This window comes from Trachypithecus francoisi, unplaced genomic scaffold (assembly GCF_009764315.1).
Source record: "Trachypithecus francoisi isolate TF-2019V2 unplaced genomic scaffold, Tfra_2.0 Lachesis_group20, whole genome shotgun sequence".
NCBI lineage: Eukaryota > Metazoa > Chordata > Mammalia > Primates > Cercopithecidae > Trachypithecus > Trachypithecus francoisi.
This window is the reverse complement of record NW_022681466.1, coordinates 68,479,388-68,504,061: the sequence shown is the minus strand read 5'-3', so window position 1 is coordinate 68,504,061 and position 24,674 is coordinate 68,479,388. Positions and strand designations below refer to the sequence as shown.

The 24,674-nt window shown below is 55.1% G+C and overlaps 1 protein-coding gene across 3 annotated transcripts; it reads right to left on the bottom strand.

Annotated features, from left to right (window-relative positions):
• Positions 1-1,760: 1,760 nt before the first annotated feature.
• On the bottom strand, positions 1,761-24,373 carry P2RX1 (purinergic receptor P2X 1). Of its 3 annotated transcripts, none has more exons than XM_033185063.1 (12): positions 23,852-24,367; positions 11,956-12,103; positions 11,599-11,670; positions 11,076-11,145; positions 10,671-10,767; positions 10,294-10,374; positions 9,948-10,089; positions 6,030-6,157; positions 4,087-4,177; positions 3,636-3,701; positions 3,162-3,263; positions 1,761-3,032 (listed from the first exon to the last, which is right to left on the bottom strand). In XM_033185063.1, the coding sequence occupies exons 1-12, from the start codon at positions 23,986-23,988 to the stop codon at positions 2,967-2,969; spliced, it is 1,200 nt and encodes a 399-aa protein (XP_033040954.1). In that variant the 5' UTR covers positions 23,989-24,367; the 3' UTR covers positions 1,761-2,966. The 3 variants fall into 3 exon arrangements, 2 of the variants coding, with proteins under 2 accessions (XP_033040954.1, XP_033040955.1); XM_033185064.1 differs by having other exon boundaries at positions 1,762-3,032; positions 10,294-10,323; positions 23,852-24,369; XR_004430891.1 differs by having other exon boundaries at positions 2,985-3,032; positions 3,162-3,388; positions 23,852-24,373.
• Positions 24,374-24,674: the final 301 nt, after the last annotated feature.

Genomic DNA, 24,674 nt, shown 5'->3' with positions numbered 1-24,674 from the left:
ATCTCATTTGAGCCCAGGAGTTCGAGACCAGCCTGGACCACAGAGTGAAACTCTGTCTCTATTTAAAAAAGAAAAAATTTTGCTGTTATTATCCTTAACTCACAGAGGAGGCTTGGAGAGTTAAGCAGCTTCCCCCAAGGGCACACAGTGAGCTGTGGCAGAGCTGCAATTGAAACTTGTCTTTGCCTTACACACCAGACAGGCTGGAAAGTCAGGAAAGGGTGTGTTCTAGGAGCTGCTGGAAGGAAATCTTTCGACAAGGAAGGCTTGGACAACAATGTCAGATTCTGTTAGGCCAAGCACGATATGGGGCCCAAGTGTGTGCTTAGACTTGGCAACCAGGACACTGCCAGTGACCTTGGCAAGGGCACCTAGGAGAAGTGGTTGGGGTGGAGGCCAACTGCAGAGGAAAGTGTGGACTGGTCTTTCTGGAAAGGTTGCAGTGAGGGGAGAGTGGGCAGAGCTGCTGGGGAACCTGGGCCAGGAGGAGGCAGGAGAGGGGGACAGATATGGGGATGGGAGAACGGAGGTGGTTTCGGCTGGTCAGCCTCTGGGCTGGGTGGTGAGGCTGAATACAGAGAAGGGGCTCTTTTCTGCTCACTCGGAAGGGAAGGGGGCAGGAAGTGCAAAAGCAGGTGTGTCTGGAGAAAGAAGGGGGTGCAGAAGAGGAAGTTCCAGTCTTATAAAATCTAAGTGATGGATCTGGGTTGGGGAAGAGGGCAGAAGGCCAGGGCCCTGAGGGAGATGGCAGGTGTTGGCCTGTGTTGTCCAGTCCAGTAGCCACTAGTCACATGTAACTATTTAAATTAATTAAAAGTAAATTGGGCAGTCATGGTGGCTCCCACCTGTAATCCCAGCACTTTGGGAGGCCAAGGCAGGCGGATCACCTGAGGTCAGGAGTTTGAGACCAGCCTGGCCTACCAACATGGTGAAACCTCATCTCTACTAAAAATACAAAAAAAAAAAATTAGCCAGGCGTGGTGTTGGGCACCTGTAATCCCAGCTACTTGGGAAGCTGAGGGAGAGAATTGCTTGAACTCAAGGGGTGGAGCCTGCAGTGAGCCGAGATTGTGCCACTGCACTCCAGCCTGGGCGACAGAGCAAAATTCCATCTCAAAAAAAAAAAAAAAAAGGATTATTAAAAGTAAATAAAATACAAATTTCATTTCATTGGCTGCATATTTCCACCCAGGCCACCTGTGGCTTTTGGGTACCCTATTGGACAGCATAGATAGAGAATGTTTCCATCATTCCAGAGTGTTCTACTGGACGGCACTGGTCTAGACGGAGCATGGTGACTGGGTGGGGAATGCTGCCCAGAGATCCTACCTGGCTGTAAGTCCAGGCCTAAAGTCATGCCCACAGTAGGGCCCTCCACACAGTCTCAGTCAAGACCCTCCTCCCCTCTTTGGGATTCCCCCAGATCTCCCTCCCAGCACAGCCAACCTTTTCCTCCCCACTGTTTCACGAGGCCACCCTGGGGTTCTCTACTTGTCCCACTGCCAGGCCTCTCACAGCCGTGGAGGGTTGGGAAGAGTGCCAATGTTCAGGGCTGTGCCAAGATGGCAGCCCATGGACAGAGGTAAGTTGACCTCTTCACCCAGCACTGACCCTGCTGGGCTCAGGGTGTATGAGTCGGCTCACTGGTCCCTACCAGCCGATCAAGAGGGATCTCAGAGATTGCCCAGCTCAGTCCCGAATTTCACAGGCGAGCACACTGTGTTTCAGAGAGGTCTGGAAAGCAAGCATGAACAGCAGAGGTTTGTCCTCATTCCCTTTATTGTACTCCAACCCTCGCTTCTCCCAGACCTTCCGTTCAGACACAGCCAGGCAGGCCTTGGGAGCTGGGGCGGAGCCACAGGCAGGGAGCCCAGGATTTGGCTGGGGCTCCCACCCCAACCCGAGGTAGCTGAGTAAGGATTCATGGCTAGGAGGGCTGTCCTGGCCTGGCACGCTTGGAGAGAAGCCTTTCCTTATGGAGGTGACATGGCACAGACCATGTGTGTGTGCTTGGGGGTATAGGTGTGTGTAGATGGTTGTGTTTGCAGGGCCCAAGCTGTTCACATACAGTGTGGAAGGATGCTGTGTGCACGTGGGTGGTGTGTACACTGGGTTGTGTGCAGGAGACACCGTGTGGCACGTGAGCACACAACACACACGCTGAAGATGTTTGAGACCCTGTTCAGTGTCTGCACCCGCCAGGCAGTGCAGGCTCAGGGCTGAGTCTGACTCCTGCTCAGGAGCTTAGAGTCAGAAAGTTCGAGGACAGCACTTCTTAAACTTTGATCCCAGAACGGCTTAGGGAGTTTGCCATCCACGCGGATCATATGGCCAGCCCTGGAACCTTTGGTTCAGGAGGTCTGCAGTGGGCCCAGGAGCTTGCATTGTCAGTGAGTTCCCCAGGGAACCCCAAGGCCAGGAAGAAACAGGGCTCAAGCAGGGCTGTCTAATCGAACTTTCTTCAATGGTGAAAATGCCCTGAGCAGCCACTAGCCACATGTGTCTACTGAGCAGTTGAAATGTGGCTAGTTCAACTGAGGAACTGAATTTTCTGTTTCATTTGATTTGATTTTAGTTTAATTTAGTCACCTATGGTTACTGACTGCCACATTGGAGAGCCCAGATCTAGAGAAATGGAGGCAGCGGGTTGGATAATGAGGGTCCAGAGAGAGAAGCACAAAGCTAGGGTACAGGTGTGTGAGAGGGCCCTGCCCAGCCCCAGCCCTTCCCCACTAGGAGCAGCTGAGGCTGGGGTAGGGCTCCACTGCGGGGTGTGGAGTTGGAGCCAGAGCTCGGATTTGCGCAGGCCTCTCCTAGTATGCACCCTGAGCTTCTGGCAAACTGCTATCTGGCTGGCTGAGAGGGTAGGAGACTTCCTGGGGAGGCCCCTCTGCCCTGGCTGGGACCCACCAGGGCCCCAGGCTGGAGCCTCACGCTGCATCCAGTCAGGAGTCCTGGGCCGACCATCAGGATGTCCTCATGTTCTCCTGCAGGCCCAGGGTGGAGCTGGTGGCTGCGAGGTCACGCTCATCCTGTGTGTGTGGGGCAAGGGTTGCGGGATACAAGTCACCGCTGGGGAAGCAGCTGCCCACACCCCCCACCCCAACACAGACACACATGCCGGAGGCCTTTGGAGGGCCTGGTGCAGGGGCTTCTCTTACCGCCCCTGGCCCCATGTCCTCAGCGTTCTTGAACTTCTTCTGCTTGTAGTAGTGTCTCTTGGGCAGGATGTGAAGCAGCAGCAGGTCACAAAGAACGGTGGCCTGAGGTCAGGGCAGGGCATGGGGACAGCGTGGGAATCCGGGGCGGGTACAGGGCCCTCCACATCCCACCTCAGTCCCTGGCAGTGTGGCCCCAGCTGGATCCAATCTCACTGGAGGCCAGTTTCCTGGAGGGTGGATGAGGCCCTGCAGGACCCTCAGGGGACCAAGATGGTTCCACCCCACTCTGTCCTGCCCCAGCTCTGGGCCTTGGTTTTCTTAGATCTACTGTGGTGGGGGGGGTGGGCAGCTGCTGGCTCAAACATGAGAGACGGGTAGAGTCAAGTTTCAGGGTGAGGCACGTGCTGCTGCTACTGAATTGTGGAAGGGGAGGGGCCGACCCCAGCACGGTGACCCGGTGACCCCAGCGCTTACCACCCCAAAGATGCCAATTCCAGAGCCGATGGTGGTCATCGTGGGGATGATGTCAAACTTCCCGGCCTGGTGGCAGGACCCAGGGAGAGAAGGGTTAACCGTCGGAAGGGACCCAGCTGGAAAAGGTTGGACCTGGGGCAAGGGGACTTCCCACCCTCAGCTGTGAACTGTGCCCGCCTCTGACTCTACATGGGCCATCACCTGCTGGTCAGTAGACTTGGGTTTTGACCTTGGCTCTGCCTCCCTGGGCCCAGGGAGACTGTGAGGGAGGCATGGCCACAGGTGGCAAAGCCCTGCCCTGGACGTGCCCCATGCCCCATCTGTTATTATAAGTAAAACTGCTGAGTGAACCCACCCAATCTCCAGTCGTCTATAACTGTAGACGCCCAGAGGTACTCACAGGAGCTGAGAATGTGTCTCAGCTCCCACCACCCTCACGCTGGACACTCACCTTGCCGTCCACCAGGATGTCAAAGCGAATCCCAAACACCTTGAAGAGGTGACGGTGGTCGGTCCCGTTCTCCACAAAGTGCCTGGCAAACCTTGGGGAAGGGATCAGGTGGCAGGAGGGTGATACAGGGGACTGTCTTGGGTCCGGGGTTCTTAGCGCGTCAGGGATGCAGGAGCTTTAGTGGTCTCTGAATACAGCCCCATCCCCAAACCCGGGCAGGATCCCAGGCCTTATTTATTGTGAGACAGAGTCTTGTGCTGTCACCAGGCTGAATGGAGTGCAGTGGCAAGATCTCGGCTCACTGCAACCTCTGCCTCCCGGGTTCAAGCGATTCTCCTGCCTCAGACTCCCAAGTAGCTGGGATTACAGGCATGTGCCACCACGCCCAGCTAATTTTTGTATTTTTAGTAGAGACGGGGTTTCACCATATTGGCCAGGATGGTCTCGATCTCTTGACCTCGTTATCTGCCCGCCTTGGCCTCCCAACGTGTTGGGATTACAGGCGTGAGCCACCGTGCCCAGCCCCAACTCCTTTTTGTTTGTTTGTTTGTTTGTAAGAGATGGGATCTCATTCTGTCACCCAGGCTGGAGTGCAGTAGTAGTATCACAACTCACTGCAGCCTCAGATTCCTGGTCTTAAAGCAATCCTCGGCCGGGCGCGGTGGCTCAAGCCTGTCATCCCAGCACTTTGGGAGGCCGAGACGGGCGGATCACGAGGTCAGGAGATCGAGACCATCCTGCTAACACGGTGAAACCCCGTCTCTACTAAAAAAATAAAAAAATTAGCCGGGCGAGATGGCGGGCGCCTGTAGTCCCAGCTACTCGGAGGCTGATGCGAGAGAATGGCGTAAACCCGGGAGGCGGAGCTTGCAGTGAGCTGAGATCCGGCCACTGCACTCCAGCCTGGGCGACAGAGCGAGACTCCGTCTCAAAAAAAAAAGAAAAAAAAAAAAAAGAAAGGAAATATTTTAAAAGCACACATCTGATAAAAGCTTTGTATCTGGGGCTGGGCATGATGGCTCACCCTGTAATCCCAGTGCTTTGGGAGGCTGAAGGGGGGGGCAGATCACTTGGGCTAGCAGTTCGAGACCAGCCTGGCCAACATAGTGAGACCCCCCCCCCATCGCTAGTAAAAATTTAAAAAAATGAAAAAAGTGGGCAAAATATATAAATAGACCTCCACTAGGTAAGAGAAAAGATGGCAAGTACATGAAAAAAGTTCAATGTTATTAGCCATCGGGTGCAAATGTAAACCATAATGAGATACCATTACACACTTAGAGTGGTTAAAATAAAAATAAGCTGGGCGCGGTGGCTCATGTCTGTAATCCCAGCACTTTGGGGGGCTGAGGTGGGCAGATCACGAGGTCAGGAGATCGAGACCATCCTGGCTAACACGGTGAAACCCCGTCTCTACTAAAAAAATACAAAAAATTAGCCAGGCGAGGTGGCGGGCGCCTGTAGTCCCAGCTACTCGGAGGCTGAGGCGAGAGAATGGCGTAAACCCGGGAGGCGGAGCTTGCAGTGAGCTGAGATCCGGCCACTGCACTCCAGCCTGGCGACACAGCGAGACTCCGTCTCAACAAAAAAAAAAAAAAAAAAAAAAAAAAAAAAAGCAATCCTCCCACCTCAGCCTCCCAAGATGCCGTGATTACAGGTGTGGGTGCTGTGCCAGCCATTGCTGCAGCTCCCGATGTCAGCAGTTTCCCCAGCTAGTCCTGGCCGGGTGGGCCTCGAGGGGTCTGAGACCCAGGGACAGGGGGTTTGAGCCTTCAATATCTTGCTCCCTGCTGGCTTCCTGCATGGCCACCCGGGCAGAATGGGAGCTGCCCAGGACCCTCTGCTCCCCTCTGGGGACACTTTCTCAGGCCCGAAGGGTTCCGGGAGTAGAAAAGCCCGCAGGACCACAAGGAAGAATGTGCTGCTGGGGGCCTGGCAGATACCTGAAGTTGAAGCCTGGGGAGAGATTTTTGTCCTCGTACAGCCCATGGAACTCGTAGATGGGTTTGCAGTGTCGTACGTGCCAATCCAGGTCACAGTGCCAGTCGATGGTGATGCCAACCACTCCGCCCTGCCAAGGGCACAAGTCATTAAGATCTGGGATTTCAGGATCAAAAACCCCCATCTCAGCCCGGCACGGTGGCTCACACCTGTAATCTCAGCACTTTGGGAGGCCGAGGCAGGTGGATCACCTGAGGCCAGGAATTCAAGACCAGTCTGGTTAATATAGTGAAAACCTGTCTCTACTAAAGATACAAAAATTAGCCAGGTGTATTGGTTCACGCCTGTAATCCCAGCTACTCGGGAGGCTGAGGTAGGAGAATCACTGGAACCTGGGAGGCGGAGGTTGCAGTGAGCCGAGATGTGTTACTGCACTCTAGCCTGGGCAACAGAGCCAGACTCCATCTCAAAGACAAAAACAAACAAAAACCCCATCTCACAGCTGGTACCAGCACTCTTTCAAGAACAGAACATTTTGGAGTTAGGCGCAGTGGCTCGTGCCTGTAATGCCAGCACTTTGGGAGGCTGAGGTGGGCAGATCACTTGAGATCAGGAGTTTGAGACCAGCCTGACCAACATGGTGAAACCTGTGTCTACTAAAAAATACAAAAATTAGCTGGGCATGGTGTCGGGCACCTGTAATCCCAGCTACTTGGAAGGCTGAGGCAGGAGAATTGCTTGAACCTGAGAGGCAGAGGTTGTTATGAGCCAAGATCATGCCATTGCACTCCAGCCTGGGCAAAAAAGCAAAACTCTGTCTCAAAGAAATCAACAACAACAACAAAAAAAAACTGAACATTTTTTATTTAAGAAAAGATACTGGCCGGGCGCCGTGGCTCAAGCCTGTCATCCCAGCACTTTGGGAGGCCGAGACGGGCGGATCACAAGGTCAGGAGATCGAGACCATCCTGGCGAACACAGTGAAACCCCGTCTCTACTAAAAATACAAAAAATGAGCCGGGTGTGGGGGCGGGCGCCTGTAGTCCCAGCTACTCGGGAGGCTGAGGCAGGAGAATGGCGTGAACCCAGGAGGCGGAGCTTGCAGTGAGCTGAGATCCGGCCACTGCACTCCAGCCTGGGCGACAGAGCAAGACTCCGCCTCAAAAAAAAAAAAAAAAAAAAGAAAAGATACTGAGAAGCTGTTTTGGGGTAGAGGTCCTGCCACCCTCACTGGCCTTCCCTCCCATTACCCTCCACACTCCAGCTCTCTGACCATTTCATTTGTATTTATTTATTTATTTATTTTTGCCCTGCTCTTGTAGCCCAGATATGTCCTTGTTATTCCCTTCTGTTTCACTCCATGTGTTTTCTTTGGGAACATTCCTCACTTTATAATCATAAGTTTGTTTAGTGTGATTATGTATTAACCCATCTCCTCCAAGAGTGCGCTCCAGGAGGACGAAGCTATCTGTCTCATTCATCACCAACTCCTGAGTTCCCGGCACAGGTCACAGTGCGGGAGGCAAGTGAACAGTTACTGCATTAATTAAAGATGGAATCTGTAAAGATGTGGATTGGGAAGAAAACATTTGAGAAAGCGAAGTTCCTCTGGGCGAGGCAAGTAACAGGTGGAGATGGGCTGAGCAACAGAAGAGCTGGAAGGTGGTCAGAGAAGGGGGCAGGGAGCTGGGCAACTTAGCAGGAGCCTAGTACTGAGAAGTTTCCAGCTGAAGATGGCAGGGAGATTTCCCTTCCTTCCTTCCTTCCTTCCTTCCTTCCTTCCTTCCTTCCTTCCTTCCTTCTTTCCTTCCTTCCTTCCCTTCCAGACAGAGTCTTGCTCTGTCACCCAGGCTGGAGTGTAGTGGTGCGATCCCAGCTCACAACAACCTCTGCCTCCCAGGTTCAAGTGACTCTCCTGCCTCAGCCTCCTGAGTAGCTGGGATTAAAGGCACCTGCCACCACGCCCAGCTAATTTTTTTGCATTTTTAGTAGAGACGGGGTTTCACCGTGTTAGCCAGGATGGTCTCAATCTCCTGCCCTCGCGATCTGCCCGCCTCGGTCTCCCAAAGTGCTGAGATTACAGGCGTGTGCCACTGCGACCGGCCCCGATGGCAGGGAAATTTTTAGAACAGGGAGGTCTCCCATTCAGCACGTGTGTTGCTCTGGTGTGAACCCCCTGCAGGGGTCGGGAAACTGAGGCCCATGGGCTGGATCATGGCCAGGTTCATTGTTCACATATTGTCTGTGGCCGCCCTTGCCCTTCCACAGCAGACTTGGGTAGTTGGCACAGAGCCCATATAGCCGGCAAAGCTGAAAATAGTTCCTGTCTGGCCCTCGAAAGAAAAAGTTTGCTGACCTCCCTTGTAGACAGACAAATGTGTCGTGAGTGGGTTATTTTGGTAACATCACAGAAAAGGGATTGATTTAGTTCCTGAATAGGCAACTGTGAGAGCAGGACTAATAAGGATCGCGTGCTGACAGGTGTAGAGAGTTCCCACGTGCCAGGCAGCGAGGCCCGCCAGGCACACCGCGTCAACTCACTTGACCCTCGGGACGATGCCACAAGACTGGCACCATTATTGTCCCCCGCTTGGTGGGTCCAAAAACTCAGACCCACTGAAGTTAAGAGACTTGTCTGAGTTCATACTGCTCGTTTGGGGCAGAGCTGGGATTTGAATGCAGTCAGATAGTTCTGTGCTCATAGGGACTGCTTCTCCGGAATCCCAGGTGACTGTGAGGATCCCAGGGCACAGGATTTCTCAGGGCCATAGGCTATAGGATTCAAGCTGCTTTTTTTTTTTTTTGAGACAGAGTCGCTCTGTCGCCCAGGCTACAGTGCAGTGGCGTGATCTCGACTCACTGCAACCGCCACCTCCTGGGGTCAAGCAACTCTCCTGCATCAGCCTCCTAAGTAGCTGGGACTACAGGCGCTGCCACCACACCTAGATAATTTTTGTATTTTTTTTTTTTTTGGACAGAGTCTTGCTCTGTCACCCAGGCTGGAGTGCAGTGGCACGATCTCAGCTCACTGCAACCTCTGTCTCCAAGGTTTAAGCAATTCTCCTGTCTCAGACTCCCAAGTTGCTGGGATTATAGGTGCATGCCACGATGCCCGGCTAATTTTTCTGTATGTTTAGTAGAGATGGGGTTTTACCATGTTGGTCAGGCTGGTGTCGAACTCCTGACCTCAGGTGATCTGCCCACCTTGGCCTCCCAAAGTGCTGGGATTACAGGCGTGAGCCACCGCTCCAGGCCATTAATTATTTTTTGAGACAGAGGAGCCACTGCGAGCCACTGCGCCGGGCCAATTTTTTTTTTCTTTTGGAGATGGAGTCTTGCTCCATTGCCCAGGAGTGCAGTGGCGCAATCTTGGCTCACTGCAACCTCCGCCTCCCAGGTTCAAGTGATTCTCCTGCCTCAGCCTCCCTAGTAGCTGGAATTACAGGCGTGAGTCACCATGCCCAGCTAGTTTTTGTATTTTTAGTAGAGATTTTTGTATATTTGGTAGAGAAGGAGGTTTCACCATGTTGGCCAGACTGGTCTCGAACTCCTGGCCTCAAGTGATCCACCTGCCTCTGTGGGTGTAATCCCAAAGTGCTGGGATTATAGGCATGACCCACCGTACCTGACCAAGCTGCTTTTATCTAGTTTTTTTTTTTTAAAGCAGGACATCAACAAACATCCAGATGACAAGGTTTGCCCACATCCGTTCATTCTGGGCACCTCCTTTGTGCCAGTTCCATGCCAGGACCCGCTGAAGACACGGATCTGACCCTCAGGGGGCCCCAGTATCAGGGGACAGACCCATAATATACTCAGCCCTCACCAGGGAGACTTGGGAGGATGAACTGGGCCTAAAAAGCCGTTATCAGGATCCTGCGGCCCAGCCCTCCCCACCCGCCTGGCACCATGCCCCATACCTTCTCAGCCAGGGTGCTGAAGTTCTGGCCTGACTCTTGCACCACGTAGCCAAGCTGGAAGACTGGACACAGCGGGTGCAGGGTTTTGTGATAGAGGCAGGTCTTCATGTAAGCGGCATTCACCTCCTCCACCAAGTTGCGCCTATGGGGGTGGAAGGTGTTGACAGCAGCTGTGTGTCGTCCGGGAGGGTGCGCGCCACACCCCAAAGCCTGGGGACCCCTCACAGGCTCCGCATTTGATTCCTTCCATGCCAGCAGGAATGGAGATGGAGGGAGACAGACTGCGGAGAGCTCCCGGAGCAGCCTCGACCAGCCACCTGCATTTCTGCCCTAGTTTCTCACGCACCTGTTGACCTTGAAGCGTGGGAAGCTGATGCTGTTCTTGATGAAAAGAGTGAAGTTCTCGGCCTCTCGAAGAAGGGCAGGGCTGGAGGACACCCACACTCACTCACCGCCCCTCCCCAGGAGGCCCCTGTGTGTCCCACACAGAGCTTGGCATAGCAGGGGGTGGGCTGAGCCTCCGGGACCCGCCTGCAGCCCTGGGCCAGTGGAGGGGTGGGTGTGGTCTAAGGGGGCCAGGGCCCAGGGGAATCTTTGGCCTAGGTTGTGCGGATGGGGTGAGGGTGGGGTCAGAAAAAGGGATCAAGATCCTTTCTAGACCCAGGTCCCCCTCTGTCTGGCCTGGGACCCTGTTCTTAGCTCCCCGGAAGGTCAGAGTGTTACCGCGGGATGTCGTCATCCACCTCCACTGGGCACCAGCCAAAGATCTCACACGTCTTCAAGGTGTCGTTGAAGGCCACGCACTTGCCAGTGCGGATGCCTAGAGCCAGAGAGAAACCCCTGGGTGCCTGCACTAAACTGGGGTGTAGAGGAGGCCGCCCCAGGCCCCTTCCCCAGGAGCCCCCAGTGACGGGCCCCTCGAGCAAAGGAGCCGAGGACAGACACGTGGCTGGGTCTGGGATGGGCCGGCCAAGCCTGGGCGGGGAGGAGAGAGGGCTGGAGGGAGTCTCTCCCGGAGCCCGCCTCAGCGGTGTGGGGAGAGGCAGGTCAGCACCAAGCTGGGCCTGCAGGACGCCAGGGCCCGCAGCCGGGGGACTGTGGAGGGACAGGAGGAGGCTGACCCCTTACCTTGGGCCTTCCTCTTGGCCTTCCCAGGGGTACAGCCACTGTCATCCTTGCATATGCCCCCTTCTGGGTGCTGGAGGAGGCGAAAGCTGCTGGCCCCAGGCCCCTTGGGTGGGGTCCTGAGAAGAGCCCCTCCCGCCCCCAGGGCCCTAGGGAAAGCGTGGGGCAGAGTCTCAGACCTCTCTGGAGTGACGCCTGCTCGCAGCCTCCTTCTCCCGTTTCCCCCCACACTGCTCTGCCGAGGCCCCCCCGGGCTCATGCCCAGCCGCCCACTGTCAATGTCAGCTGGGCGGCGGGGGTGGGCACGAAGTCTCGGCACCCTGCCTGGTACACCGTGTGCTGGGCGGGAAGGCTCAGCTCTAGCAAGGGTTGACAGTTACTGTGTGTGAATATACGCCTGAATTTCCACCACTGTGGCCCCTGCAGGAAGCCTCTCTGGCTTCCTCTCAGTGCCCATGGAGACTGTCTCTGCAGGTCATTTTCCCCTGTGAGTCCGAGAAGGGGGCTGGCGGGCAGAAGTGCTCACCTCTGCGCAGTAGCCTTGAGTCTGCTTTGGGGTCACAATGAAGTTGGTCATGACCACGAAGGAATTGTCCCCCTAGAAGAGGGGCAGGGGAGGGGAGGGTGGGCTGGGAGCTGGGAGAACAGCCTCAAGGGACCCAACGCTGCCCCAGCAGGCCCCTAGAGCCCACAGGACACGCAGCAGCCACCACACCCCCTGCCACCAACATGGGATGATATCACCAGGCTGTTGCTGCCCGGCTTTCACAGAGGTCCAGAGAGAAAGAGGAGCTGGTCTGGTCCCACAGGGATGTGGGACAGAGTCCCATACAGCTCTGAGACAGGCCCTGTGAGGGGAAGGCGCAGCCCTGCGTCAGCTCACCTGGGCTGGGAAGACGTAGTCAGCCACGTCCCAGACCTGGGGGCCGAGGCCAGGGAGCTGGGTCACGGCCAGGCCCTTGAGTTTCACAGACACACTGCTGATGAGGCCGCTGGAGGTCTGGTAGCCCTTCTCATAGAGGAACACCCACCTGTGCGGGTAGGGGACAGAGTGGGGGACGGAGGGGGAGTTGTGGTTCTGGCACCAGCTGGACCCGTCACATCCTTTCCCGTGCCCTCCCCAGACGTGCCTCTGAACCACCCTCTGCTCCTAAAGCTCCTATCTGGGCTAGAGGCAGGACAGCCTCCCGTGCCTCCCCCTGCTGGCCTGGGCCTGAAGTGCCGCGGTGCTTTTCCCTATGAAAACGCTAATTCAGGACGGGCGTGTCATCCCAGCACTTTGGGAGGTCGAGGTGGGTGGATCCCCTGAGGTCACAAGTTTGAGACTGGCTTGGCCAACATGGTGAAACCCTGTCTCTACTAAAAATACAAAAAGTAGCTTGGCCTGGTGGCGGGCGCCTGTAATCCCAGCTACTTAGGAGGCTGAGGCAGGAGAATCGCTTGAACTCAGGAGCCGGAGGTTGCAGTGAGCTGAGATTGCACCATTGCACTCCAGCCTGGGCGACAAGAGCAAAACTCTGTCAAAAAGAAAAAAAAAGAAAAAAAAAAAAAGAAAGAAAGAAAGAAAAGGAGAGAGAAAGAAAGAAAAATGCCAATTCAAATACTCTTTCCAATCCTTTTCCAAGAACAGAGTTTGCTGGGCCCTGGAGGCCAAGCCTCTCAGACCCCAATCCTTCCCAGGGTGCTCCTCCTTCCAGAGGTCCCAGCAGAGCATGAAGGCTGAGAATATACTCTTCAGTGCCTAACAGTCTGGGTCTAAATCCCAGCTCCACTACTTGCTGTGGGATTTGGGGTAAGCTATTCAATCCCCTGTGCCTCAGTTTCCCTCATCTATAAAATGGGAATAACAACGATACTTCTTTATTTTATTTTATTTTTTTGAGATGAAGTCTCGCTCTGTTGCCCAGGCTGGAGTTCAGTGGTGTGATCTCAGCTCACTGCAACCTCCCTCTCCTGGATTCAAGCGATTCTCCTGTCTCAGCCTCCTGAGTAGCTGGGATTACAGGCATGTGCCACCATACCCAGCTAATTTTTTGTGAGAGATGGGGTTTCACCATGTTGGCCAGGATGGTCTCGATCTCTTGACCTTGTGATCCGCCCACCTCGGCCTCCCAAAGTGCTGGGATGACAGGCATGAGCCACCGCGCCCGGCCAACAATGGTACTTCTTGTGGTGATCAAATGAGTGAGTTCATAAGTGTAGAACCATTCAGAATGGGAATGGCACAGAATAAATGCAGTATAGACATTAGTTGTGATTATGATCCAGCCATACTGAGACCCCCTGGGAGACAGTGAGGAAAACAGAGCAGGGAAGTGGTCCTCTGCAGGGCTTGCAGCGTCCAGCCCCTTGGTCGGGGCACTGTGGGAGTGGCTCAGTCAGGAGGTTTTCCAGCTTTCTCGGGAAATTCTGGCCTTGCCTTCCTAGTGTTGAGCAGTCCTGTTCCTTTGGGTTCTCCACTTTCAGTCTGGAAGTTTCCATGTGGCTAACCTTCCTCTTAGCCCCAGGAGTTGGGCAGATGACCAAGGCTTGCCAATCAATGTTCCATCCCCCTAGTAACAGTGACGGGTCTAAGGACACGCACATGACCTGGGGAGTTTCAGCAGTGAGGCCAGGACTTTTCTGGGAATTGCCAGGAAAGAAATATCCTGTCTACCGAGTGGCTAAGCAGGGCGGCTGCAAGACGAAAACTGTGGTAGTCATCCTTGCCGCCTTCTGAAGACAGCGATCCTGACAATGAAGCTCACCTAGAGGAAAGCCAGGCCAGGAGATAGAGAGGGGCAGAATCCTGACAAGGCTCTTTGAGCACCTGGATTCAGCCATACCTGAAGCACACTTGAAAAATCGACCTCTGGAATTTTCAGTTACATAAACCAATAAATGTCCTTCCTTTATTTAAGCCCTTGGATTTGGTTTCTGTTGCTTGCAAATGAAATAGTCCTGGATAACACTCCTCTCCAGGCTGTGGCCCCTTCCTCGAGGAAAGACTCTTTGTGGAGATTCAGGGTAGTGTGTGTGTGTGTGTGTGTGTGTGTGTGTGTGTGTGTTGGGATATGGGGTGTGTGGCTGTATACCTCCAGGTCAAATCTGTGAGTGCACCTGTGGCCAGATGTGTCATCCCCCTCCACCCCTTATCCTACCCCAAGCTCACCTGTCCAAGCGGAGCTCAAAGTAATGGACTCTCTTCTCCTTCCCCCAGGGCTCAGGTCTCTGGTAACAGAACTCTCCAGGCTTCTTAGTCCCAGAGTCTCCTGTCTCCCCGCTGCAGGCCCCAGGGAGGCCACCCACCAATTTCCTTTTCTTTCTTCTCAGGGTTCACCCACCTCTTCTCCAAGCCCCCTTTCACCTTGGAACTGGGGCCAAGCCACATGCTCCCGAAGCCTAAGCTTGGTCACTGCTGCCCCCTGCAGGTCCCAGAGAGCAACAGGTGAGGCATGACAAGGGCCCCTGATCCTCCGCCTCCTGAGTCTGTCTCGCTGTCTCCAGCCCCATCCGGGAGAGCTAGGGCATCATCCATCCCCGCCCACCCCGCCCGCCCTCCTTGGGCCCCTTCCTCCAGGAAGGCCTCTGGTTCTGTGTCCAAGCCAGAAGGAGCTGGCGCAGGCGAGAGAGGAGCTTCTCCATGTCCTGAACCCCTCTATGGGACAGGCCTCCCTCTTGGCACCCCCACCCCAACGGGTTAGCAACATTTCTATCTTTGCCCAAGACCAACTTATAACAGAGAAGCTGAGGCCTGCAGGAGTGGCGGTCCCAAGTGTCCCCACACTTGAGGCACCCAGCCCAGGACTCATCCCACCTCCACTGAGCAGCACTGGCTTCGACGTGTCTCCCAGGAGGTAGAGCACAGAGGGCAAACAGAGCCACCTGGAGCCCACATGCGGGGGCTGGTGCACTCAGCGTGCGTCTGTGTCTGCTCTTGGGGCTGCCGGTCTTGAGGGTCGAAGGGAAAGGTCAGTCAAATCTGGTAGTCATGACCTCAACAATGGTGATAATAGAATGACTATGGGCCAGGCGTGGTGGCTCACGCCTGTAATCCCAACACTTTGGGAGGCCGAGGTGGGTGGATCACCTGAGGTCAGGAGTTCAAGACCAGCCTGGCCAACACGGTGAAACCTCGTCTCTACTAAAAATACAAAAATTAGCCGGGTGGGGTGGTGGGCACCTGTAATCCCAGCTACTCTGGAGGCTGAGGCAGAGACTCGCTTGAACCTGGGAGGCGGAGGTTGCAGTTAGCCGAGATCGCGCTCTGCACTCCAGCCTGGGCGACAAAGTGAGACTCTGTCTCAAAACAAACAAACAAACAAAAATAATAGAATGACTATGGTGCCGGGTCCACTCCTCCAAAGCCATGCCTTGGTCGGGCTTTGTTGTCACCACCCTGGGAAGACAACCAAGAGGGCCTGATGTCAGACACAGGCATCTTTGGAAGCCTCTCCCCTTCCAGAAATAACCCTCACCATGCTTTCTACCTTGTCATCGGCAAGGCTCTCCGGTGGCCTTCTGGTGGAAGAGGCCACATGTGGAGTGGCTGAGGGTCAGGTGCCAGCCCTGCTGCTCCCCAGCTGTGTGGCTTCAGGTTAGAGACTGCACCTCTCTGAGCCCTGGTTTTCTCAATAAAACAGAGCTGAGGCCACCTACCTCAAAGGCGCTGCTTACTCAATAAGTGCTTAGTGAAACCCTAGTACATACTCAGCCTGGGCCTCAGGAGACGGAAGCATCTAGGTAAGTGTTTGAGGGAAGCTTCTATGAGTTCTCTTTTTTTTTGAGATGGAGTCTCAGTCTGTCACCCAGGCTGGAGTGCAATGGCATGATCTCGGCTCACTGCAACCTTTGCCTCCTGGGTTCAGGCTGGTCTTGAACTCTTGACCTTAGGTGTTCTGCCCACCTCGGCCTCAAAGTGCTGGGATTACAGGCGTGAGCCACCGCGCCCGGCCTCTATGAGTTCTTCTGTTTAGTGGTTAGTACTTGGCATGGAAATAGATCTCGCAGGCTGGACACAGTGGCTCACGCCTGTAATCCCAGCACTTTGGGAGGCCAAGGCAGGTGGATCGCCTGAGGTTAGGAGTTGAAGACCAGCCTGGCCAACATGGTGCAACCCTGTCTCTACTAAAAATACAAAAAGGGCTGGTTGTGGGAAGACTGAGACATTGGAGGAGCTGTGCACTCAGTGGGCACATATAATGAAAACCTCCCATTTTCACTGTTCTCTGTTCCTCCCTCACACATTCCTCTTTCAATGTCAATCCGCCCCCATTCCCCGAGTGAGCTGCCTCAGACACGCTGTGTCCCCAGAATTCTATCTCCACACTGCACTCTCCCCTGAGATTCAATTCCACACATTCAGTCATTCAACAAACATGAACCAGTAATTCTAGCACTTTGGGAGGCTGAGGCAGGAGGATCACCTGAGGCCAGGAGTTAGAGACCAGCCTAGGCAACATAGCAACACCCTGTCTCTACTTAAAAACAAAAACAAACACCTATTTATCCAGCCCCTATTAATGTGCCTAACACTGTTGAACAAAACAAACACGAAAGTGAACAAAACAAACAAAAATCTCACACCCAAAGGTCTTACACAGATGCTCCTCGTATTACGATGGGGCTGTAACCTGATACACCCATCCGGAGTCAAAAAGGCTCTTAATACCCCCAATAAACCCACCATAAAGTAAAAAAATCCTAAGTCAAACCACGCTAAGTCCAGATGCTCCTCAACTTACAATGTGATGACGTCCTGATAGAGTATCTCTTTTTTTTTTTTTTTGAGACAGAGTCTCACTCTGTCTCCCAGGCTGAAGTGCAATGGCATGATCTTGGCTCACTACAGGCTCAACCTCCGGGGTTCAAGCGATTCTCCTCCCTCAGCCTCCTGAGTAGCTGGGATAACAGGCGCATGCCACCACACCTGGCTAATTTTTGTATTTTTAGTAGAGACAGGGCTTTACCATGTTGGCCAGGCTGGTCTTCAACTCCTGACCTCAGGCGATCCACCCACCTTGGCCTCCCAAAGTGCTGGGATCACAGGCGTGAGCCACTGTGTCTGGCCTGCGAGATCTATTTCCATGCCAAGTACTAACCACTAAACAGACAGAAATTCAACTGGATCAACCTGAACTGTCCATCTCCCTTTAGAACTTGTTCCCTTGTGTCCTCGTCATGGAGAATGGTGCTATCCTCACCCTATCACCCAGGCTCAATACCTGGGCAGCACCCTCACAGCTACCCTCCCCATCATGCCCACATTGGCTGGGTCCCCTAGTCCTTCCTGTCCTCCCTCAGCTTTCATCTAAGGACCCAGAAGGGCTGGTTGTGGGAAGACTGAGACATTGGAGGAGCTGGGACAGGTGCGGGGGCAGCTCTGGCATGGGTTGGAAGGACTGGCCAGGTGGCTGGTGGGACACAGGGTGTGGCCATGGGCCACAGGCAGGAGTTGACCAGATGGGGTGTGTGCTGTCGGGGAGCAGCCGCCCTGGGGAGGGACAGGAGCAGACTCCAGGCTCAGAACTGGGGCCCACCCTGAGGCCCCCATGCAACCTGCAGACAAGTCGAGGAGCATCTGGGTAAGTTCCTTGAGTGCAGGATCTTGGTTTGTTTTGTTCACTTCTGTATTTTTAGTGTCTGGAATAGAGCTTGGCACATAATAGGGGCTTGATAAACACCTGTGTGGTGAATGACTAACTGAATGTGGAACTGAATCTCAGGCCAACGATTTGTGTTTTTAATTTTTTTTTTTTTTTGAGACAGAGTCTCGTTCTGTCGCCCAGGCTGAAGTACAGTGGCACGATCTCAGCTCACTGCAAACTCCGCCTCCCAGGTTCACGCCATTCTCCTGCCTCAGCCTCCCAAGTAGCTGGGACTACAGGCGCCCGCCACCATGCCTGGCTAATTTTTTGTATTTTTAGTAGAGATGGGGTTTCTCCGTGTTAGCCAGGATGGTCTCGATCTCCTGACCTCATGATCCACCCGCCTCGGCCTCCCAAAGTGCTGGGATTAGAGGCATGAGCCACCACGCCAGGCCAAATTATTTTATTTTTATTGTTATTTATTTATTTTTGAGACAGGGCGTCACTCTGTCCTCCAAGCTGGAGTGCACCGGTACAGTCACGGCTCACTGCAGCCTCAACTTTCCAGGCTCAGGTGATCCTCCCATCTCAGCCTCCTGAGTAGCTGGGACTGACTACAGGCACGCACCACCACACCCAGCAAATTTTTTTTTTTTTTTTTTTTTTTCAGATACAGGGCCTCACTATGTTGGCCAGGCTGGTCTTGGACCCCTGAGCTCAAGTGATCCGCTCACTTTGGTCTCCCAAGTGCTGGGTTTTCAGGCATGCACCACGACACCCGGCCTGTTTTTCTTTCTTCCTTTTTTTTTTTTTTTTTTGAATACGTCACCAAGAGGTTTCTTTCATGCATAAATCTCACTTCCCACTTCTCTTGAGATGTCAGAAGCTCTGGGCTGTGCTAGGTGTCACGTGCCGCGGCGACGATGGGCAGAAGCTGAGTAGGGGCCGCCCCAGGCGTGAGGCCTGCCAGGGTGACAACATCTGTCACCTGTGTTCACTGCCTCTGCCTTGGGTACAGCCCCGTCCTCCCTTCCCATCCCTGTGGCCTCTTCACAGCTGTCCTGCCTCTGGCCCCCACGCTCAACCCTGCCTGCCCCAGGCCCTCCCCTGCTAGACATCCTTCTTTGGCTCCCTTCTGCTGCAGGAGAAATCCCTGCCCCTCAGCGTGGTGTTCAAAGGCCTTCGCCATCGCCCCTGCTTGCCGTATCACATCCTCTCTCTTGGGCTCCTTTTATGCCCCCTTCAGCCTAGTCCCAGTGACTCTCTATTCTTCTCCGGCCCCAGGACCTTGGTTCACACTCTGCTTCCTGACAGGAGAACCTGGAAGTGGTGGACACACAACCAGGCTCCTCCAATCAGGGCATTCCGTTTCCTTGACCGCAATGATTGATTGGTTCTGGGGTGGGCACGGGACCCGACCCTGTCCAATAAGAGTTGAGCCTGAGACTCGCTGGAGCTCTGGAGAAGGAGCAGCTCTTGTGCCTGAGGAGTGACTAAACTGGGGAGATGTCAGCTCGGAGCTGCTGGTCACCATGTCACCACCATGAAGACAGAGAACCTGCCTGAGAATGACGCTTCCACAGAAGAAAGAAGAGCCAGAAAAGGGAGACAGGTCCTAGACAGTTTCTTTTGAGAACCAAGACTGGACCCGTGAGAATTCCTCATCCCCTCTCCCCTCTAAACCTTACTCCTCCCGTGTCTTCATCCTGGAGGATCCAGCCAGGCCTGAAGCCCACACTGATTTTTCAGTTACCTAAACTACCCGATACTCCCACCCTTCCTTTTATTTATGTATTCATTTATTTGCTTATTTATTTATTTTGAGATGGAGTCTCACTCTGTTGCCCAGGCTGGCCTGCAGGGGCGCAATCTCGGCTCACTGCAATCTCCACCTCCTGGGTTCAATCACTTCTGCTTCAGCCTCCCAAGTAGCTGGGATTACAGGCGCCCGCCACCACGCCCAGCTAATTTTTGTATTTTTAGTAGAGACAGGTTTTCACCATGTTGGCCAGGCTGGTCTCGAACTCCTGACCTCAAGGGATCCACCTCCTTGGCCTCCCAGACTGCTGAGATTACAGGTGGGAGCCAACGCACCCAGCCCACCCTTCCTTTTAAATCAGGTTTGACTGGGCTTTTCGGGAATCAAAGGAGTCTAGCTAATTCCCCCTCAGTTCCTCCCTCTCCCTCTCTCCATTCCATGTCCCACCTCTGTTCCCCGGCACAGCACCAGGCATGGAGAAGATGCTGCAGAAACGGCCCCTGGATGTATTTCTCCCAGCAATAACTTCTATCCATCCTTCTCCCTGATTGGTGCACTCTGATCTCCACTTGGAGATCTCAGAACATGTGATTTCAAGAGGTCTGTATGGAGGCGCAGGGGATGAGTGAGGACTTAGTTGAGAAGAGACCCAGAGGGACTGGAGAGAAAGCTGAGAGCAGCCCAGCCCAGCCCAGCCCACAGCCCCCAGGCCTTTGCTTATGGCTGGTTCCATCAGTGTGACACCTCCTCCAGGAAGGCCTCCTAGGCTTCCTCCCCAAGCAACATTCACAAATCCTTGGGGAAGCTCCTCTATGCTGCAGCAAAACGAGCCCTCTCCTTTCCCTGACCCAGTGTGCCCCTAGCATGGCCTGCTGGGCCACAGGTAACAGCCCATTGCCTGCATACTGCCAGAGACAGAGAGCTCATCACCTCTTTGGGGAGAGCTCTGAGACCATCTTTTTATTTATTTTATTTATTATTATTATTATTATTTTGAGATGGAGTCTCGCTCTGTCGCCCAGGCTGGAGTGCAGTGGTGCGATCTACACTCACTGCAAGCGCCGCCTCCCGGGTTCACGCCATTCTCCTGCCTCAGCCTCCCGAGTAGCTGGGACAACAGGCGCCCGCCATCATGCCCGGCTAATTTTTGTATTTTTAGTAGAGACGGGGTTTCACTATGTTAGCCAGGATGGTCTTGATCTCCTGACCTCGTGATCCGCCCGCCTCGGCCTCCCAAAGTGCTGGGATTACAGGCATGAGCCACCGCACCCGGACTATTTATTATTTTTGAGACGGAATCTCACTCTGTCACCCAGGCTGGAGTGCAATGGGGTGATCTCAGCTCCACTCTGCCTCCCGGGTTCAAGTGATTCTCCTGCCTCAGCCTCCCGAGTAGCTGGGATTACAGGCACACATTACCACACCCAGCTAATTTTTTTTTTTTTTTTTTTCAGACCAAGTTTCACTGTTGTTGCCCAGGCTGGAGTGCAGAGGCGTGATCTTGGCTCACCACAACCTCCACCTCCTGGGATCAAGCGATTCTCCTGCCTCAGCCTCCCCAGTAGCTGGGATTACAGGCGCCCACCACCACGCCTGGCTAATTTTGTATTTTTTAGTAGAGATGGGGTTTCTGCATGTTGGTCAGCCTGGTCTCAAACTCCCGACCTCAGGAGATCTGCCTGCCTCAGTCTCCCAAAGTGCTGGGATGACAGGCGTGAGCCACTGCACCCGGCCTTAACTGAGACCATCTTCACTGGATCTGAAAGAGGGTCAGCTCAGCTCAGCCTTCTGGTCTTAGGCCCACTCACTACCTGCACTTGCCCGGGATCTCCTGGAGGAGCACAACTAGCAGAGACCACAGCCTCAGTTTTCCTCCTCAGAGTCTGTGTTCTCGGCATCTCAGCGTCTCTGTTCAGCCTCAGTAACTCTGTCCATCTCTGAGTCTCGGGACCTCCCTCCCTTCGTCTGAGTTGTGCTCCAGCATTTGTCCCTCTGTCCAGGTCTGTCTCTGTGTCCACCCATCCCCCACCCAGGCTTTGCCCTGCGTCTGGGACGCAGGGGCCTGGCTGTTCTCTCATGCTCTTTTCCATCCCCCGGCAGTGCCTACAGGATCAGACATGAAAGCAAAGCCCTCCCCATGAAACAGCAAAGTGCTGAGGGGAGTGCACTTTAGGGGGGTCCCCTGCAACCTGTGCCCCATGGGCCGGTTAGGAAGCTGAGCCCAGAGATGCCAAGGCCAAGTCCAGGCTGGCACTGTGGGGTTGCTGCTGGCACTGTGGGCAAACTTGAGTTTGCCGCTGTGGGTTCCTGGCTGAGGTCAGTGCAGTACTGGGCAGTGGCCAGACGAGGGCGCAAGAGACAGCAGGCGCCACAGGCGGAGCAGGAGCTGGAAGCCTGAGCCTGCAGCCCTTGGGGTTGCTGGTGGTGAGGGATCCTGCCTGCCTTCCATCCTCTGCTGTGTGACGTGGGCAGGCCAGTGCCCTCTCTCTGAGGATGTTTCCTTTCCAGAATATCAAGGCTGACTTTGGAGCCATGCAGTTGGGTTCAAATCCTGGTTAGCCTCTTCCTAAGCTGTGAGATCCTGGCTAAATCCCTGTGGCGTTGAGGCCCACAGACACCGAGAAGGGCCACATCCATCTGGAACCGGATTAGACGGTCTTGGGGCAGAAGACGGGCAGGAGGGCGGTAGTGAGGTCCCCGTCACTGGAGGTATAGGTTCCCAGCTGGGCAGCAGCATGGGGCATAGGCTGGGAATGGGAGGGTCCCTCCTACGCTGGCAGCCTGTGACCCACACACAGGAGGGACCTGGTGCCCCTCACACCTGCAGATCTGACAGCAGAACTAGGGAGCTGCAGGGACAGAGAGAGGACAGTCTTCCCCCAGCGTCTTCCAGCAAGGGTAGGCTGGGCCTGAGCAGACAGCCTCTCTCTTCCAGGGAGGGTCAGGAGTGGCGCTAATGGTGGACTTCTGGCCCGTCCTGTGCCTGGCACCCCATCATCAGTGCACAGTAGAAAGGATCCCCAGCACCCTGTGATGGTGAGGAAGGAGAAGGCACAGCAGAGGCCTGGGGGTCAGGAGGGCTCAGCTCCAACCCCGGGTTTGCTGCTGACTTGCTGTGGACCTGGAAACCCCACTGCCCCCTCTGGGTCTGTTTCCTTCCCAAGCTCGAACACCATCGCAGATGTCAGATTCGTTTCTTAACGAGAGAGAGGAGAGGCCAAGGCTGGGGCTTGACCCTGGGTCCACCTGGACAGCTCTGAGGTTTTGGGGACTGGTGGGACAGAGGGAGGGCTCTTTTGGATGCCAGAAGTTTCAGGGGGACTAGGACTCCGTGGTCCTTGTTTGGGCCCTGGGTCTGCCTACCCTGGACTCCATTTAGCAGTTCTGGTTTGGAACCACAGTAAAAATGGGGAGGGCAGAGCCCTCAGAATCACACGGCACAGGTAGACAAAGGCTACTGGGCACCCCCAGACCCCCAGCAGGAGCTGAGCCCCCTCCAGTGGCCCTGGGGCCTCCAGGAGCCCTCCGCAGAGTCACTGCGAGCGGCCAAGAGGCACCACACACAGGGGACACACATCAGCCACCCAGACACTTGGCCACAGGGCAGACATGGGCACAGCCATATGCACACACAAGGGTACCCACATGTGAGCACCCAGCCCCAGGGACACACACCCAGACACACATGGGCACAGAGCTGCATATGCACACTCACAAGTATGCCAGCCTCTGCCAGGCCTGTCTTGGCTCCCGAGACAACCAGAGCGCAGGAGTGTCCCATGCTGCCTCTGATTCTGCACTCCCGGCCCGGCGGGACAGGTCCAGAGATGCCCAGAAAGCAACTATCATCCCTGGGACCAGAACCGATCTCTGTCCTCTGCCTGACATGCCAACAAGAAGGCACCAGCTATTCAGAATGTGAGGGTTTCTCTGCTCCAAGGGCCTCAAATATCCCTGGATGTCCCTCGCTTAGGCAGGGAAAGTGGCAGCAGAGTCTGTCTCTGACCTGTCATATGGGGTGACAGGTATGGGGTATGGCCTGTGTGTCGGTGGCAGCCTGGTTTGGCCTCTGTGTGGATGTGGCCTGTGTGTTGGTGGCAGCCTGGTTTGGCAGGCGGTCAGAGGTCGAGGACTCAGTGGCTGTGGTTGGTGGGGCCCTGACCCTGAACACCACTAGCCACTCAAAGGAACTGTAACACTGAGCTGGCTCCTCGGAACCCAGGGACTCTGCCTCCTGTTCACCGAAGGCCCAGGGGCAGAGCTTCCCCTCCGGCCTCGTCCCCATCTCAACAGTGAGTTGGCAGGATTTTCTATTCCCGCACAGTGGCTTGCCAGGAAGGCCTTCCACTGGATGGAGAGGAAGAGGGGCACACAAGGGATCCCAGAGTTTGGAGGACAGGCCGGGGGTAGGGGCTGGTGTAGGCAGGCAGGCAGCGGGAGGGGCCCGGACTCACCCGATGACGTAGACCAGGACCACCAGCTGGATCAGTCGGAAGATAACGCCCACCTTCTTGTTGCGTACCAGAACCATGCGGGGGGTGTCATACTCAAAGAGGAAGGCGGCCAGCTCCTCCTGGAACCGCCGTGCCATGGTGGGCCGGCTGGGGCTCAGAACCGAGCCCCCTGCACGGCCTCTGCTCTCAGGGTGAGCCGGGTGCCACCACCCACGTTGATGACAGAGCTTCTGGGGGCTTCCTGGTCCCTTGGGAAGAGCGGGGCAGTGCAGATGAGGCCAGAGGACAGCTGCCAGAGGTCAGCTGGAGGCACTTGGGTGGGAGAGAGAATCCCTGGGCGGTCAGAGCAGCTCTTGGCCCCTGGAAGGCAATAGACTGCAGACCAGCCTCGCCCATGGACAAATAAATTCCCAAAGATAGATGGGGCGGGGCCGGTGGGGACACCCAGGCCCAGCCCTACTGCCCCTCCTGGCTCTGCGCGGGCCCTGTTGGGCCTCCGGAAACAGGAGTTATTGGCAGGAAACCACAGGCCACCCGTCACAGGGGCAAAGATAAAGCTCTCAGCCGATTCCCCAAGTGATCTTCCCCCCAAAACCGGCAAGATGGAGCTCTGGCCAGGGCCTGGGGGAAGCTGGAGTGTCCTCAGGTTCAGAGCCTCCCCCCAACTCCCCTCCACTGCCAAAATCAGACATCCATCCCCAGCCCCGTCTCCATTCACCACCCTCCACCCTCCCCTGCCAGGGTTGGCTGCTCCGTCCCCGGGGGCCTGTAGCAAGCAGGGCAGAGAGGAAGGAGGCTCTGAGTTCCAGCCTGGCCTGTGCCC

What these genes read in the sequence shown, in the direction of transcription:
- P2RX1 (XM_033185063.1), bottom strand. Translation starts at nt 23,988, where the DNA reads ATGGCACGGCGGTTCCAGGAGGAGCTGGCCGCCTTCCTCTTTGAGTAT. An exon ending in TCAGCACCCTGGCTGAGAAG is followed by an intron (nt 6,158 to 9,947) that starts GTATGGGGCATG and finishes TGCCCTTGGCAG; the next exon opens with GGCGGAGTGGTTGGCATCAC. An exon ending in GAATTGGCATCTTTGGGGTG is followed by an intron (nt 3,264 to 3,635) that starts GTAAGCGCTGGG and finishes CCCTGACCTCAG; the next exon opens with GCCACCGTTCTTTGTGACCT.